At 35.6% G+C, this 13,875-nt stretch overlaps 3 protein-coding genes across 5 annotated transcripts; 2 read left to right on the top strand and 1 right to left on the bottom strand.

Annotated features, from left to right (window-relative positions):
- The first annotated feature begins 676 nt into the window (after nucleotides 1-676).
- Nucleotides 677-3,897, top strand: LOC147533354 (ABSCISIC ACID-INSENSITIVE 5-like protein 2). Of its 2 annotated transcripts, XR_015227730.1 has the most exons (4): nucleotides 677-1,765; nucleotides 1,838-1,909; nucleotides 2,976-3,621; nucleotides 3,699-3,897. XR_015227730.1 is itself a non-coding variant. In XM_086648315.1 (3 exons), exons 1-3 carry the CDS (start codon nucleotides 917-919, stop codon nucleotides 3,048-3,050), a joined length of 996 nt encoding a protein of 331 aa, XP_086504441.1. In that variant the 5' UTR covers nucleotides 767-916; the 3' UTR covers nucleotides 3,051-3,897. The 2 variants fall into 2 exon arrangements, 1 of the variants encoding a protein (XP_086504441.1); XM_086648315.1 differs by having other exon boundaries at nucleotides 767-1,765; nucleotides 2,976-3,897.
- Nucleotides 3,898-5,749: 1,852 nt separating this feature from the next.
- On the top strand, nucleotides 5,750-9,262 carry LOC147533355 (thioredoxin domain-containing protein PLP3B-like). Of its 2 annotated transcripts, XM_086650221.1 has the most exons (9): nucleotides 5,750-6,378; nucleotides 6,437-6,620; nucleotides 7,185-7,259; nucleotides 7,347-7,394; nucleotides 7,512-7,654; nucleotides 7,735-7,807; nucleotides 7,924-7,985; nucleotides 8,258-8,355; nucleotides 8,978-9,262. In XM_086650221.1, the coding sequence occupies exons 2-9, from the start codon at nucleotides 6,537-6,539 to the stop codon at nucleotides 9,088-9,090; spliced, it is 696 nt and encodes a 231-aa protein (XP_086506347.1). In that variant the 5' UTR covers nucleotides 5,750-6,378; nucleotides 6,437-6,536; the 3' UTR covers nucleotides 9,091-9,262. The 2 variants fall into 2 exon arrangements, with proteins under 2 accessions (XP_086506347.1, XP_086506345.1); XM_086650219.1 differs by having other exon boundaries at nucleotides 6,129-6,620.
- A 1,948-nt stretch (nucleotides 9,263-11,210) lies between these two features.
- Nucleotides 11,211-13,378, bottom strand: LOC147533356 (large ribosomal subunit protein eL30-like). Its single transcript, XM_086650222.1, has 6 exons — nucleotides 12,776-13,378; nucleotides 12,651-12,698; nucleotides 12,446-12,551; nucleotides 12,244-12,345; nucleotides 11,516-11,584; nucleotides 11,211-11,408 (listed from the first exon to the last, which is right to left on the bottom strand). Exons 2-6 carry the CDS (start codon nucleotides 12,669-12,671, stop codon nucleotides 11,368-11,370), a joined length of 339 nt encoding a protein of 112 aa, XP_086506348.1. The 5' UTR covers nucleotides 12,672-12,698; nucleotides 12,776-13,378; the 3' UTR covers nucleotides 11,211-11,367.
- Nucleotides 13,379-13,875: the final 497 nt, after the last annotated feature.

Raw genomic sequence — 13,875 nt, forward strand, 5'->3', positions numbered from 1 at the left:
CCACTGCCATATGAAAACCCGAGCCATCTGTAAACCGGACAATACCTGCAATGACTTGCCCTCCAACGTGAGAAACAGTGAAATCAACCCTACTAGGGTCCCACCCAATCCAAGTCCGACCTCCCGAAACAACAACACAGTTATCAATAAAAATCCAATTAGAATTAAGACTCCGCTGAATGCGAGTTTTTTTAATCTCCTGGACATGAGTTTCTAGAAATCCCCACAAACCAATTTTGTTCAACCTCATAAAATCCCTCACACTCTTGTACATGTTGAATTTTCTCTAATAAAACGTACAACTAAACTATTTAATGATTATTAAGCTAAATGGATAAAACAGGGTTTCAAAATTGAAGTAATTAGAGGGAAAATGGTGGTCCGACTTGGTACTCCCGCAAAAGGTGGCGGTGGTGGAGGTGAGAGAAAGATGAAGATTAAGAGTGATAGTTCAATGAAGTTAATTTTAGGAGTAAAAAATAATTATGTCTCCTGAGTCAATCTTCTTGATTGATTGAGTCTTTATGTCCCGGAGATTCTTCGTTATTCTCCAAAACCGCGGCCTAGATCATTGACCCTAGGTAGCTCGTGAGTGTCTGACCGCACCACATTAAATCAATTAGTATTTCAATATATTTGTCTCCATTATATGGTAATCGTCATTTCACAAAAAAAAAAGGTGGAGGCAGTTGAGTGTGCTTTTAGCGTTAAATACCGTCACCATCTTCTAGAAGAGCATAAGATAGAGAATTTCTCCAATAAATCCGCATATGCCGATCACAACACTTAACTAGTTCTTCTTATTCACTATATTTTCGTTCAAATTCTTGTATTGCCCCCTTATTAGGGTTCATTATAGTTGTTTAGGGTTTCATTTATTTACAGTGTTTTATGGTTTATCAATTAATGGGGTTAAATGTTACCAAATAGATTTGGATCTCCTCATTTCCCACAAGGAGGAGGACCTTCTTTTACAAAAAAAATAATCAGCAACAACAACATCAATGAAAACCCTAGTTATCTGACTGATCTTTGTAACCCTTCTAATAGCAGTACAACTAGTAGTAGTAGTAGTAGTAATATGAATGTTGATAATGATTATGACAAATACTTGAAATCAGTTGTTGGAATTGATGAAAAACCTACCCAGAAATTAGTTTGTAACAATTCTTCATCTTCTTCACCTTTAGAGTCCTCCTCTGTTTATGTTAATCTGAATAGAAAACTTAGTAATGGTAGTAGTAGTCAATTTGTTGATGAAGTTTGGGAAGATATAGTTCAGCAAACTAATGAAAATTTTAGGGAAGATGGAGAGTTTGCACAAATTCAACCACAACAGAACTCTCTTAGTGATCAAGCTTTCGAGGAGTATATGGTTCATAGTAGTGCTATTATTGCAGGGAATAATCAGAATATTATCGCGAACCAACAACCATTTGTCAATGTTGATCAAATGGTTGCTGTTTCACAACCACAGCCAGATTGGTTGCAGTTTCAAACAACACAACATGTAGGAGAAATTGGTTCTTTGCCTATTTCTGGATCATTAATTCAGAATTCGTTGGCGGATGTTCGGTACCCGGATAATAATTTATCACTATCCTTGCCAATGCCGTTGAATGTTAGCCCTTTGTGGAATTCTGAATCCTTAGATGAGAAGAAGAAGAAGGTTTCTGATGAAAAGATGGAGAAGACTATTGCCAGGAGACAGAAAAGAATGTTCAAGAACAGGGAGTCGGCTGCTAGGTCACGCGCAAAAAAGCAGGTTAATTTCCAAGTTTTAGGTTTTATTTCATATTCTTTCTCTTGATTCTGTTTTGTTTTGTTGTGATCATAGGCATATATTGACAAGTTGGAATTTGAAGGGGCTGAACTCGCTAAAAAGATTAAGTTACTTAAGAAGGAGAAGGTATAATATAGATACAACACTTTTATTACTTCTAATTTTATTATGTTACAAAGTTGCTAGACAGATTAGAATGATTATCATAATCCCGGGTCCGTTATTCACTTTGTATGTCTTATATTGAGATAGTTAATATCAATACCAGTATCCGATAATGTCAAATAAGATCAGCATAAATGTTGGTTTAGACTTTAGAATATCTCTTGGTAATTAACTTTTAACGTCATTAAGCCAATCTCATTTTGGGTACCATCTCTTATTGGTTAGTTAGGTTGCAGTTTCTTATACAACTTGAGTCATTTGATTGTATTATATAGTGCAGTACGAAAACTTTAGTATAGACAAAGATCCAGTGTGGTTTTCAGGAAGTTTTCATGAACGAAGTTTGGGTTTCAAATTAGGACTTCCTTATGTGTTCCTTGTTTCGTTGTCATAACTTTTCTTTCAATATTATATTGCTTCCAGCACTTGGAACCTTCTCCCGTTGTGTATTGATGCAAAATGGGTCTTAGCGTTTAAGGTGTGGTTTCCTTGGAGCTAGTTTTTTTTTTTTCCTTTCTGTGTTCTGTTTTTGTTTCTCAATTACTTATTGTTGTACAAGCTTGTAGAAACTGATATTCAAGTGTCAAAGGTTGTCTGCTCATCTCTTTCAAAAGTTTCCTTTCTCGTCTTTTGTTCCATGGGCAGTCCCAAGTAGTTTCAAAGTACAAAACTTTTGAGCTTGGTTCAGCTGGTGTATTTCAATAAAAGATGTTTCATCGTGTATTATGTATGTTGACAAACGATGTTTTAAAATATCAATATATTTACTACATATATCTATATAAGTAACCAACCGGCTATGCCTCACTAGTTTCATAACCTCTTAAACCATACTTGATCATTGCTTCACCAATTTGTTTCATGTTATGAATCGTTCTTAGGTCTTTTGCTTTTTTTGGGTTTCCTTTAATTACCTTCCTGGCTTCCTCTGATATTAACTGCTTTTCATTTTCGTTCTGATTTACTGTTTCAACTTCTCTTTGAACTCAGATGGTTCTTTTTGTTTTCTTTCTCTCCCTTTGAGCAGGAAATTGATATGCTGTTAAATTCTGATCCAAAGCAATGTCCCAGAAACCAACTTCGCCGGACCACCTCATTATAAATGGAACTCTTATGTCCATAATAAAATTTCGTTCATTCTTTTTCATATTCTTTAGTTTTGTAGACCCCTTCCAGTGCCCAGTTTTGCCCTAAGAGCACTGGTCTTCATTATATTAGGTATAGGCCGGGATATTAGATTTAGCCGATACTTGCCTTGAGTCATAAAGTCTTCAAAGAATTCTTCAGACCCCATTCATTCATTCATTCATTCATTCATCCATTCATTCTTTAATTCATTCATTGCTTCATTCGTTCATTCATAATTCATTCTTTCATTCATTCATTCATAATTCATTCTTTTATTCTTACGGTCATTGTTTCATTCATCATTCATTATTTCTTTCGTTCATTAATCAAAGAATACTTTTTATACATTTCGATTGATCCCGTTCTTAGTGAAAGTGAAACTCGCATACAGAAGCCATGAGAGTGAAGTTGGTTAACAGAGAAATCGAGATTCTCGCAAGTTCCAGATTGGGTCGAGAACTCCATTTGGGTTTCTGCAATTCCAGATTTCAGATCGAAAACTTATAGTGGGTGAAAGATCTATATATTAGATAAACATTAAAGAGGTGAGTGCAATCAAATCATTCAATGTTTTTGCTACTTCCAGAAGTTGTCTCATACCTTTTTAATCTTCATTGCTCAGGTTGGACGCTTGGATAATCTAATGTGGTTGCTCGCAACAGATGGTTCCTTATCGGTGACATTTTCTTTATCGAAGAGCAATTTCTTTTCGTTTATTTTAGGGTTCTAAATTTTGAAAGAAGCAGATGCTTACTGCATTCTAAATCAACAACTCAGTTCTGTTTAGATTCATTATCAATTATTTAGGTCTAATTTGAGGTATTCGAATGGGATGAAGCTGAAATTTTATTGTTGTTGAGTTACTTTTCCAGGTTTGAGATTAACATGAAAACAGTATATGTGGGACTGGAGTAACAAATAAGAGGGGCGTAGTGGATGCCTTCCACTTAGTCAACACCCCTCCATTTTGTGCCCCCTACATTCCAAAGTAGTAGAACTTAGACCTAGAAAGGGCAAAGAAGTTCGAAGTAATCGCGTAAGCGTTAACCAATTTCAAACTTAAAATGTAATTTTTACTTCGAAAAATGAAAATTAAACAAGTTTAAAGTCTAAATTTCATTGTTGACATTTAGAATTGAAATTAATTTTTGAGTTTATGGTAAAAAAAATTACACCTAATCCCACATTTAGTCCACCATAATATTAATATCAATTTTTAAATCAAAATAAAATTATAATGGAAATTTAGTCCAAATGTTCTCATCTACGTAGAAAACACAAATCTCTATGATTTTTATTTTACTTAATACCCTTTATAACCTTCTATATAAGATAAATCCTTTCATTTTGAAAAACCAATTTCAAAGATTCTCTTTTCTTTTTCTGATCTTCTCTCTCGAATCTTTTCTTCTAACCAAATCCTCTATTACTATTTGGTGTAACGCAGAGCCGTGTTTGAGGGGGGGCGGGAAGGGCGTCCGCCCTGGGCCCCCACCTCAAAAGGGCCTACTTCCTATAAAAGAGCCATAGTTTAAAGGTTATATTATATGCAATACCTAATTAATCATCTAATTACTGCTAGCTTTGTTGGAAAGGGTGATTGATGTCCATGCAGCAGACACGGGTTCAACTATTCTACTTTTTGAATCTTTATTTTTGCTCCACTACTACACTTTGTTGTCTTAACCATTTTGTTACCTTTGGTGTATTTCGTTAATTTTGAAGTGTTTTTCAAGGAATAGAATGCTAAGTGCTTTTTCAAAAAAAGAAAACCAATAATACATGAATACACATGTGAATCATCTATGATTTTCATCATCTTACATGTGTTCAACTTTTTGCTCGTAATTTATTTTTGTACGAAAGGCCCGCAATTAAGTTTCGCCCAGCGCCCTCAAATTCTCAGCCACGGCTCTGGTGTAACGGTCGGACACCCCTCTTAAGCCCATGAAGTTGTGAGATCGAGTCTCGATGGAAGCAGTTGCCATCAAGATTTATCCTATGTAACTTAGGCTGTAAATAATGTAATAATTTGTCGGGCTTTAGGCCTCTTTCATTCTCGGTTTAAATTAGGCGGTTATCGTGCTTATTACATCTCCATGATGCATCAATGCCTTGTAACGACTAACATAGATCGTAGTCGAATTCTTAAAAAAAACGAAATCCTCTATTATTTTCTCTCTTTAAAACAATAATTTTGTATGCCAAAGTTACTAACAGATTACGAATATTAATATATGTATGATACAAAACACATTTTGTATATAATAAAACTCGTTTTGTATATAACATAATTCATTTCATTTATAACAAAACTCATTTTGTTCTTCATCATCGTATTCCCTTCTCTCCACCTCTATTAAGATATTTTTGGATATAAGAGTTACTAACAGATTATGAATTTTAACATATGTATGATAAACAACACATTTTGTAAATAAAAAACGAATTCCGTATAAAACAAAACACATTTTTTATATAACAAAACACATGTTGTATATAAAAGAACTAAAATAATTTTTTCTGGAAAGATAGGACCTTAATCCTATTTTGGGTTTTATTTTGAGCCTTATCTCCTTGGACCAAATTAAAATCTCAGACACGTACAACACACAAACAAAACAAATCAATTTGAGCGCTCATAATTTGGAGTTAGGAACCCGATAGGCTTCGGAGCCTGTATTGGGTTTGATTTAACAACATCTCCAATAGAACTCCCAAGAAAAAATTTGAGTAGGAAAATTTTTGTTTCTTTTTTGTTTGCCCAAGCCTCAGCACTACTTATTCTCTTCACTCCAGCAAAGCTGTCGGCAGAGTTCCATTACCAGCGACTTTTAATTTTTTTTTTTTGCTTCTTTGTATGCTCCTCCGACCATGTCACTGGGCCGACACCACCACCACCTCCGATTCTCTCTTACTTTCCCGACCCCTCTCTAGCTTCTCTTTATCGACACGCATTTTGGCGGAAGAGAACTGCGATAATAGTCTTACATGGGAGAATGAGTATCTAACAACCAAGAATATAAGGTCTAGGTCTTCTTCACTCATTGTTATTTAGTTTTGAGCTGTATGACCACAAACTTAACAAGAACCTTCGTCTTCTTCACGAAAGAGTTTTAGATTGGAAACCCTCTGTGAAAAGACGTTTCACCTTCGGCGGAAGGAAATTAGATTTTTCCACCCATTTCCCGGATAGTATATTTTTGTTTCCTACCTTAAAGAATAGGAGATGTTTTGCTTCGTTTTTGCATTTCACCGGCAAAGCATTTTAGCGGTTGTTCTTTGATCTCCACCTTTGACTGGTAAGATTTTCAGTCCATATACGGGGGAGAAAGGATACCGGTTCGTCTTTCCAGATAGATCACCGTCGTTTGCACGGAGTTGTTGAAGAAGCTCCGAAGGTCATTCAAGTTCCGAATCTTGGAAGCAGATCTAGAGAGAGAGAAATCAAGACAGAAAAATGGATCCCGATGCATTTCGATCCAAAATGTCCAACTTGAATTTCGGAAATGTAATGGCAGCAGCTGCTCGCGATTATCAAAAGGTAATATTTAAATATCTTATCTTCTCCTCAATTCCTTAACTTGATGGGTTTATCTCTTATAAATACATTCAATACATTCCTTAACTATAGAGTACTCTTAGTCTTACCCATAGTCGCAACTGGTTCGAGGTATAATACATTTAATATATCGAACTTTGAACTGCAATTCAACTGTTTAAGTGTCATTTGGATTTTCGCGTTGCCTTTTCCTTCCAGGGAAATGATAGTACTTAGAAAGAACTAGATCATTCAAATTTTGACGGTTAGTGTAAAACAAACTAGTCCCTGAAAGGCTAAATAATACTATGTAAAAAATGATAGATATCCCTGTAATCTAACCTTGTTTCCGACCCTGGGATCTATTTCAAAATGCTATAATGTGAAGATAAACATATAGCAAAATGGTTTCAAGTGTTTTTGGATAACTGAAACTCCATCTCCATTAAAAAGAATCACGGATGATGATTGAGTACATTTTGTATATGTTACATATAATGTTTTTCTGGGGATTAGGGTTTCCTAAAGAATGTTGCTCTGTTGCTTGACCCGTTACTGATATTGCAGGAAATGCTAGCTCATGGAAAAGCACCTACTTCTAGTACCACCCACGAAGAAGTTGATCTTGATGAGTTGATGGATGTAATTTTTGATAACTTTCTCTTTTTATGTATTTGAGTCTAGCTTATTATCCATTTAGTTTTTTTTATTGATGTTCATCTAAATCAGGACCCAGAATTAGAGAAGCTGCATGCGGACAGGATCGCTGCACTAAAGGTCTGATAAATGGAACTTCCTAACATTTTCTTTTTATGAAAGCTTACTAGTTAGATTTCAAGTGTCAGGCGATGGGTAGTGACGTTCTTTAAAACTTTCATACTGACATTCCAACAGAAAGAAGCTGAGAAACGACAAGCCTTAAAAAGGCAGGGCCATGGAGAATATCGGGAGATTACTGAAGGGGACTTCTTGGGTGAAGTCACAGGTAGTGAAAAAGTGATTTGCCACTTTTACCACCGCGAATTTTACCGATGCAGGTAATTTCTCTTAACCATATGTCTTGTACACACAGACACATATTCATGTAGACTCATTTCCATTCTGTTGTATATTGCAGGATAATGGATAAACATTTGAAGTTCCTTGCACCACGTCATTTGGATACAAAGTTCATCAAGGTGGATGCCGAGGTTTGTACAAAAAATGTCTTTCTTACTTAATGGTGAAACTCAATTCAGTCGAATAGCCATCTGTACTGCACTATAGCTTAAGAAAATTAAAAGAGCTTACTATTTATTAAATGCAGAATTCACCCTTCTTTGTTACAAAACTTGGAGTGAAAACTTTGCCCTGCGTAATCATGTTCAGGTAATAAGGGCTCGTTTTGTGTTCGGTACTTTCACATATTTCCTCTATCAAGATATAGCTTCTGTCACGTCTTTAGATTTGATTTACTTGTATAGAACTGTGGCCTTGCATTAAGATGGCATTTAGTATGGTTATTGAAGAAAGTACGATATAACCATTGGCAACCTTTATTTTGTACTTCTTTGGTTTATTATGCTCTTAATATAGGTTTTCAACTAGAATTTCCAGGAAAGATGTTGTACAATGATTACAAATGCGATTTTCTCTTTCAGGAAAGGCATAGCAACAGATAGGGTAGTCGGATTCCAAGATTTGGGAGCCAAGGATGATTTCACAACAACTACCCTTGAAAGGCTACTCATAAAGAAAGGTACATCCTTCACTTAGTTTTGAGTATATTTGTGTTAGTATCTTTAATTTAGATATTGGTGTACCGATGTGTTATTCGAGTTGGAAACATGCCTTCTACTTTTGTTTCATGTGCCGAACTGTTTAAGGTCGTTTTCACGCAAAATAATTATGAGGTAAATAAGCCATTTTTCGCACAAAATAATGGAAAATTTATACGAGTTCAATAACCAGGGAAATTAACTCCAAAATAGTCTATTTGAAACGCGTTGTTGCACTCCACGACTTGAATCAATTGACTCCTTTGTTGCTGACTGTAGTCTTAATGGTCGTTCACGATCCATCGCAACATCAGTATATTTGTTTCTCATCAACTCAATCTCGTATATTTCGAACTAAAGATGTAGTCATAAGCGAGTTTCCGTAACGTCTTAGGAGGAAAAAGAAACAGATGAGTAGACCACATCACCAGACTGTTGAAATTGGTGTCATGTCAACTAGTCAGTAACAAAGTATGCAAACCCTGGTTAGCACTTATGCCCTAGTTACATTATGGCTAACAACGGACCTTACATTGAAAATGGCAGTTCAAACTTATACTCTTACAATTGTCACGGGCTGATACAATGAGTTATATATTTCAGGAATACTTAGTGAGAGGAAAGCGGAAGAAGATGATGAAGATGATAATGGTTATGATCATAACAATAGACGGACAGTGAGGTCTTCCAGAAATGATGATTCTGATTCTGACTGAAGATCAGAATGTTATTATGGTGCTTTTCTCCCTGTCTTTCGATGAATTTCTCATGAAGTATGTAATTGTTTGGTTTGTTTTGCGACTGAAGATCAGAATGTCATGATATCTAATTTTAGTTTTAGCTTGTGTTTGTAGGAATTGTGAGAAATATAAAAGTGCAATTGAACTCTGTTTCCCCCATCTAGATAAGTCAGGAAGCAACACCTTATGTTGTTGAAGTTGAGTTGTTTTGCGTACTTAATTTGATCACTTTTCTCGCATTGGGGCAGAGGGCCCTCAAGTTTAAAAACAAGTATAAAGGGATGTGCAACTCTTTGGGAAACAATAAACTTTTTTAGAGTACAAAATTTTAAGAGAAATTGTAAGTTCTGTCAAATTTTCCCAGGCAACAAAATTTTTCATCTCCTCCAATCTTTGGACATCTCTGGTTATCACCTCCAGCCACCTCTATTGGCCAACACTTTCGACTACCGCCACCATTTTCACTTGGCTTTCTTCTCTCTCCTATTCCTCTCTTTACCTGTTCCGGCATAGAGGGCTCCCTTTGCCGGAACAAATAGGAAAGGAAGGAGAGAGAAATAATGGTGGTGGGAGGTAGTGGTGAGAGAAGAGAGATTTTTGTAAAAAAAGAATTGGAGATTGCCGAAAGTAACTGTTTGTCAACGACTATTGTTGGGGTAGAGAAGAAATGGTGGAGATTGGTGAAAACAAGAGAGAGCCAAAACAAAAGGGAAAACTCCAATTTTTCACGCTTGAAAATTTTTCTTGTTTCTCCAAAACGGTGTTAATATCAAAATCACCGGATTAGTAATAACAGGAAACACCCTCAAAGACTTCATAGTTTACTAGAATAAGTTTTGAGTTCCTTTTTTGGAAATCAACAACAATAGTAGTTATTACAGGACATTGATGCATTATGAAGAAATAATACAAGGATACATGAAAATTCATGAATTGAAAATGCAGTATCACTGTCTGATCTAAGCCACTCGAAGACCATCCTAAGTCCAACCTAACGAGCCTTAAGCCTAACTAAAATACTTGATTTATATCAAAGTTCAATAAATCATGAATTTACTTTACGCGATCAAACTTGGGACCTCCGTATTACGGCATGGCCGTCCAAGTGTCCAACCTCTACACCAAGAGGGGGTGGACCTAGGATCAGTTAATCCTATTGAAAGTTTTTATTTTTCCGGTTTGTTTGTTTAAGCTAATAACTGAAGTGCAGCATTGTAACTGAACCACTACAGTCACTCCAACGGCACAGAACCAACTCTAACACCAGCACTACCATATCTTGGCCAACTTCTCCAGTTACTCGAAAGTAGCATGACTGAGCTGGTTTCTATCAGTTGCTACCCTTCCTGTTTTCTTACAGTAAAGGTAAAGAAGGAGAGTGGCTGGCCAAAGAGGGATCTTTCTTTTATAACGAAGGTCTAAACCTCTCCCTTTTCAAAAGGAGTTCCTCTTCTTCGCCATCATCCTCTTTGAACTCCCTCCTCTGCTCTCTTTCACTACTGACTTTTCTCCAAATCTAGAGGGAGGCTTCCAAACGAAGTGTGCCCTCTAGTTTGTTTTCATACAGGGAGGGGAAGGATGAGGTACATTGCCACATCCCAGAGAATCCCTTGCAAGACTAGACTTTCTCATTTTATTGTGTTAACATTTGTTATGAGTCTGCTTAAGTTAGAATTTGGAATGATCAACTTAACAGAACTGATCAAAACCAAACTACATCAGAGGCTTGACTAATACGGCCTTGGATGGGGACAAAATGGTCCGCAAATAATAATGCTCAGCCATATTAAAAAAAACAAAGATTTCGCGTAACTAACAAAATAAATCAATTTTGAATTGGTCAAAATATGATGACCAAAAGTAGAGGTGGCCTCACGATATGTAGGCCAAATAAGAATCAAACAATCACACATCCACTGGAGTAGCAATTCAAGTTTGTTCATAGAAACAATATCATGCTAGTTGTATACTACATTATTCATTTGGTTTTAGAAAATGCAGGCAGAACCACCCCAAGAAAGACTAAACAAATAGAGCTAATTAAATTGATTTGGGAAACTAAACAAGGATGCATATTAAAAGAAAAAGAATACCAATTTGTCAATGAAAAAGTGCAGGACCCATATTTCATATATAACCCATTCAAAACAAATCCATGTTCGATCACCAAAAATTTAGGACCACTAACATTCATAAATTGCCAAGACACGAAAAAGGAATTCTAACACTCTGTAATAGAAACACTTCAAAAGCTTACTGATCACCAGGAAGAGTCTTGATGATATCAGAGTCACCTGTAAAACAAAAAAAAGGAAACAGCAAAGAGTTAGAACCGACATTTGAAGATCATATTCCTAAATAAGTGAACCAATACAAGAGGATGACATGATTTGTATCTCACCAGGATCAACGATGCTAAGGCATGAAACACGGTAGTATCTCCCACAAGCTGTTCCCAAGTCAACATTGTCTGCAATCAAGGATATACACAATGTTAGTTTGCTCGTTAAAGGTTTCTAAAAGAAACTAAAATATAACAAGTAACAACAGGGTGAAACTAGAAAAAGAAGAACACATTTTTGTTTACCTAGTCTTGAAGCTAATAGTTCTTAAAACTTACTACCTTTATAAAAGAAAGTTAATTTCCCTAACCGTTGCCAACAAAGAGATTCATATCATACTATATATATGCTTTATATGACCAAACTTAATTCAATATAGTAGGTCAAACATCATCTCAAGGTAATCGTTGATTTCATACCCTACTTCACTTGCTTGCTTGTCGGGCTTTAACCTAAAACTAAATGTGCACATCGACGAGCTCAAGCATTCCAAATGATTAATAACATTGAGTAGCAGATCATAGATTTAGCTATAACTTTAGATTCTACCCTAATCACCATCGAGTTCAAGCATTTCAAATGATAAATAACATATTGTATGTTAAGTACAAACACAACTAAGAAACAAACTTCGATAAAATTGTCATTAAACACAAAAAGATATGACTTATTCTAATTGAACCAACAAAACATCAAATGTAACAGCTTGAATCATACCAAAAAATGGAGGTGAAAATAGCATAAAGTGGTTATGAAATGTAAATTAGATGAGGATCAGATTACATACTTCCATTGTAATGGTGGACTCCAATCTTTGCAAGCATAGCATAATATTCAATTTCTGATTTCCTCAAGGGTGGGCAATTGTTTGAAATGATAATCAACTTTGCTGCAAATTATATCATACCCTCATAAATCAATAACCCTAATCATCAAAAACATGAAAAATATGAAGAAAATGAATCACAAGACAGAAAGATAGAGATTACACTTAGAGCTTCTGAGAGTTCTAAGAACAGTTTTGTATCCAAGAGTGTATTTCCCACTCTTCATCACAAGGGCAAGCCTGTTGTTGATGCTCTCATGGGTCTTCTTCTGAAAAAATCAATCAACCAAAAATGAAGAGTGAGTGAGGGGGAGAGAAGTATTAATGAAACTCTAAAAACCCAAAAATTATGAAGATTTGAAGCTTACTGTCTTCTTCACAGCAACCATTTTCGCAAACTCTAGAGAGAGAAATACCTGTGAAAACAATTTCTATTAGAGAGAGTACAGGAAATATAAAATGTTAGAAGACAAGGAGCTGCGATAGAACTTACAGGTGATTAGGGTTTAGAAAATTGGAAGATGTACGCCGAAAGAGAGGAGACGAAACATTTTAGGGTTTTATAAGTTAAATAGGGTGCTTATCAGGCCGGTCCGTACCTTATCGACCCGTGTTTGAGATAGTCTCGGGGCGAACCCAACCGGGTTAGCTACATCCGGACCTGACCCGGATTGTTCTTGGGTCAGGTAAGTCCATGGATTAATTTTTATTTTTAAAAAACTATTAATATTAGAATAAACTTTTTGTTAAGGTAGAAATTAAAAACTTATCTGTTGTTTGTATAGAGAAGGAAAAACCCCTATCTACGGACCGGGCGGAAACCAAGCATCCCTAATATAAGAACATAAAATTATCTCATATTTGTAGAGAGAATTTTATTTATCGTAAAATGTTTTTCGGTAATTATTCGATTGCCTCCTAAAGTGTGACTGGATTCTTCTGTAGCTCCCTAAAATGTGAGAAATGCAGAGATGACACCCCTCTATATTTATCTATGCGTTGTCTGAAATATCTGATTTTAACTTTCTAAAATTTCCTTTTTGCCTTTTTCTTCTATTTATCTTTCTTCACTTCATATCTTCATCGTCTCCTTCCCTTCCATCTAAAGATTTTTGTTAAAGACCTCCATTTATCTGGAGGAGTAAGATATTTCCTCTCTAAATTTCATTTTTTCTCTCTCTCTCTAAAAATCCTCTTGGGGTCCCTTTATCTTGTACTTTTTACTATTTTTGGTGTCCACATTTCTATGATGTTATAAACAAAATTTTGTTTTGTTTGATATTGTGTTAATCTTTTCGGTGTTCTTTTTTTTTTGTTAAGTATAATCTTTTCGGTGTTCAATTGTTTTTTGTAATTAATTCACGTTGCAAATTTTGTTTTATCTATTACCACTTGCCGTATTCAACTTATAATCCAATTAGGTACCATCGACCAAATACTAACGCGTCGAGATCAAACATTATATCTGATCCCACTCCAACACCCCAGCACGACGGATTTTGGTGTCCATAGGCACTAACAGACTCGAGTGTACATGATTAGTTCACCAGGACTTTTTCCCCTGCCATGATGTACACTTGGAATGCAGCATAA

The sequence above is a fragment of the Eschscholzia californica genome, unplaced genomic scaffold (genome assembly GCF_041429995.1).
Source record: "Eschscholzia californica isolate CP2 unplaced genomic scaffold, dmEscCali1.0.p SCAF_6, whole genome shotgun sequence".
NCBI classification, from domain to species: domain Eukaryota; kingdom Viridiplantae; phylum Streptophyta; class Magnoliopsida; order Ranunculales; family Papaveraceae; genus Eschscholzia; species Eschscholzia californica.

Excerpts from the sequence above, each read along its gene's own strand:
- LOC147533354 (XM_086648315.1), top strand. The coding sequence starts at position 917 with ATGTTACCAAATAGATTTGGATCTCCTCATTTCCCACAAGGAGGAGGA. Across the intron at positions 1,766-1,837 it reads GGTCACGCGCAAAAAAGCAG|GCATATATTGACAAGTTGGA; the intron begins GTTAATTTCCAA and ends TTGTGATCATAG. Across the intron at positions 1,910-2,975 it reads AGTTACTTAAGAAGGAGAAG|GAAATTGATATGCTGTTAAA; the intron begins GTATAATATAGA and ends CCCTTTGAGCAG.
- LOC147533355 (XM_086650221.1), top strand. The coding sequence starts at position 6,537 with ATGGATCCCGATGCATTTCGATCCAAAATGTCCAACTTGAATTTCGGA. Across the intron at positions 6,621-7,184 it reads CTGCTCGCGATTATCAAAAG|GAAATGCTAGCTCATGGAAA; the intron begins GTAATATTTAAA and ends CTGATATTGCAG. Across the intron at positions 7,395-7,511 it reads ACAGGATCGCTGCACTAAAG|AAAGAAGCTGAGAAACGACA; the intron begins GTCTGATAAATG and ends ACATTCCAACAG.
- LOC147533356 (XM_086650222.1), bottom strand. The coding sequence starts at position 12,671 with ATGGTTGCTGTGAAGAAGACA. Across the intron at positions 12,552-12,650 it reads TGGTTGCTGTGAAGAAGACA|AAGAAGACCCATGAGAGCAT; the intron begins GTAAGCTTCAAA and ends TGATTTTTTCAG. Across the intron at positions 11,409-11,515 it reads CCTTAGCATCGTTGATCCTG|GTGACTCTGATATCATCAAG; the intron begins GTGAGATACAAA and ends TTTGTTTTACAG.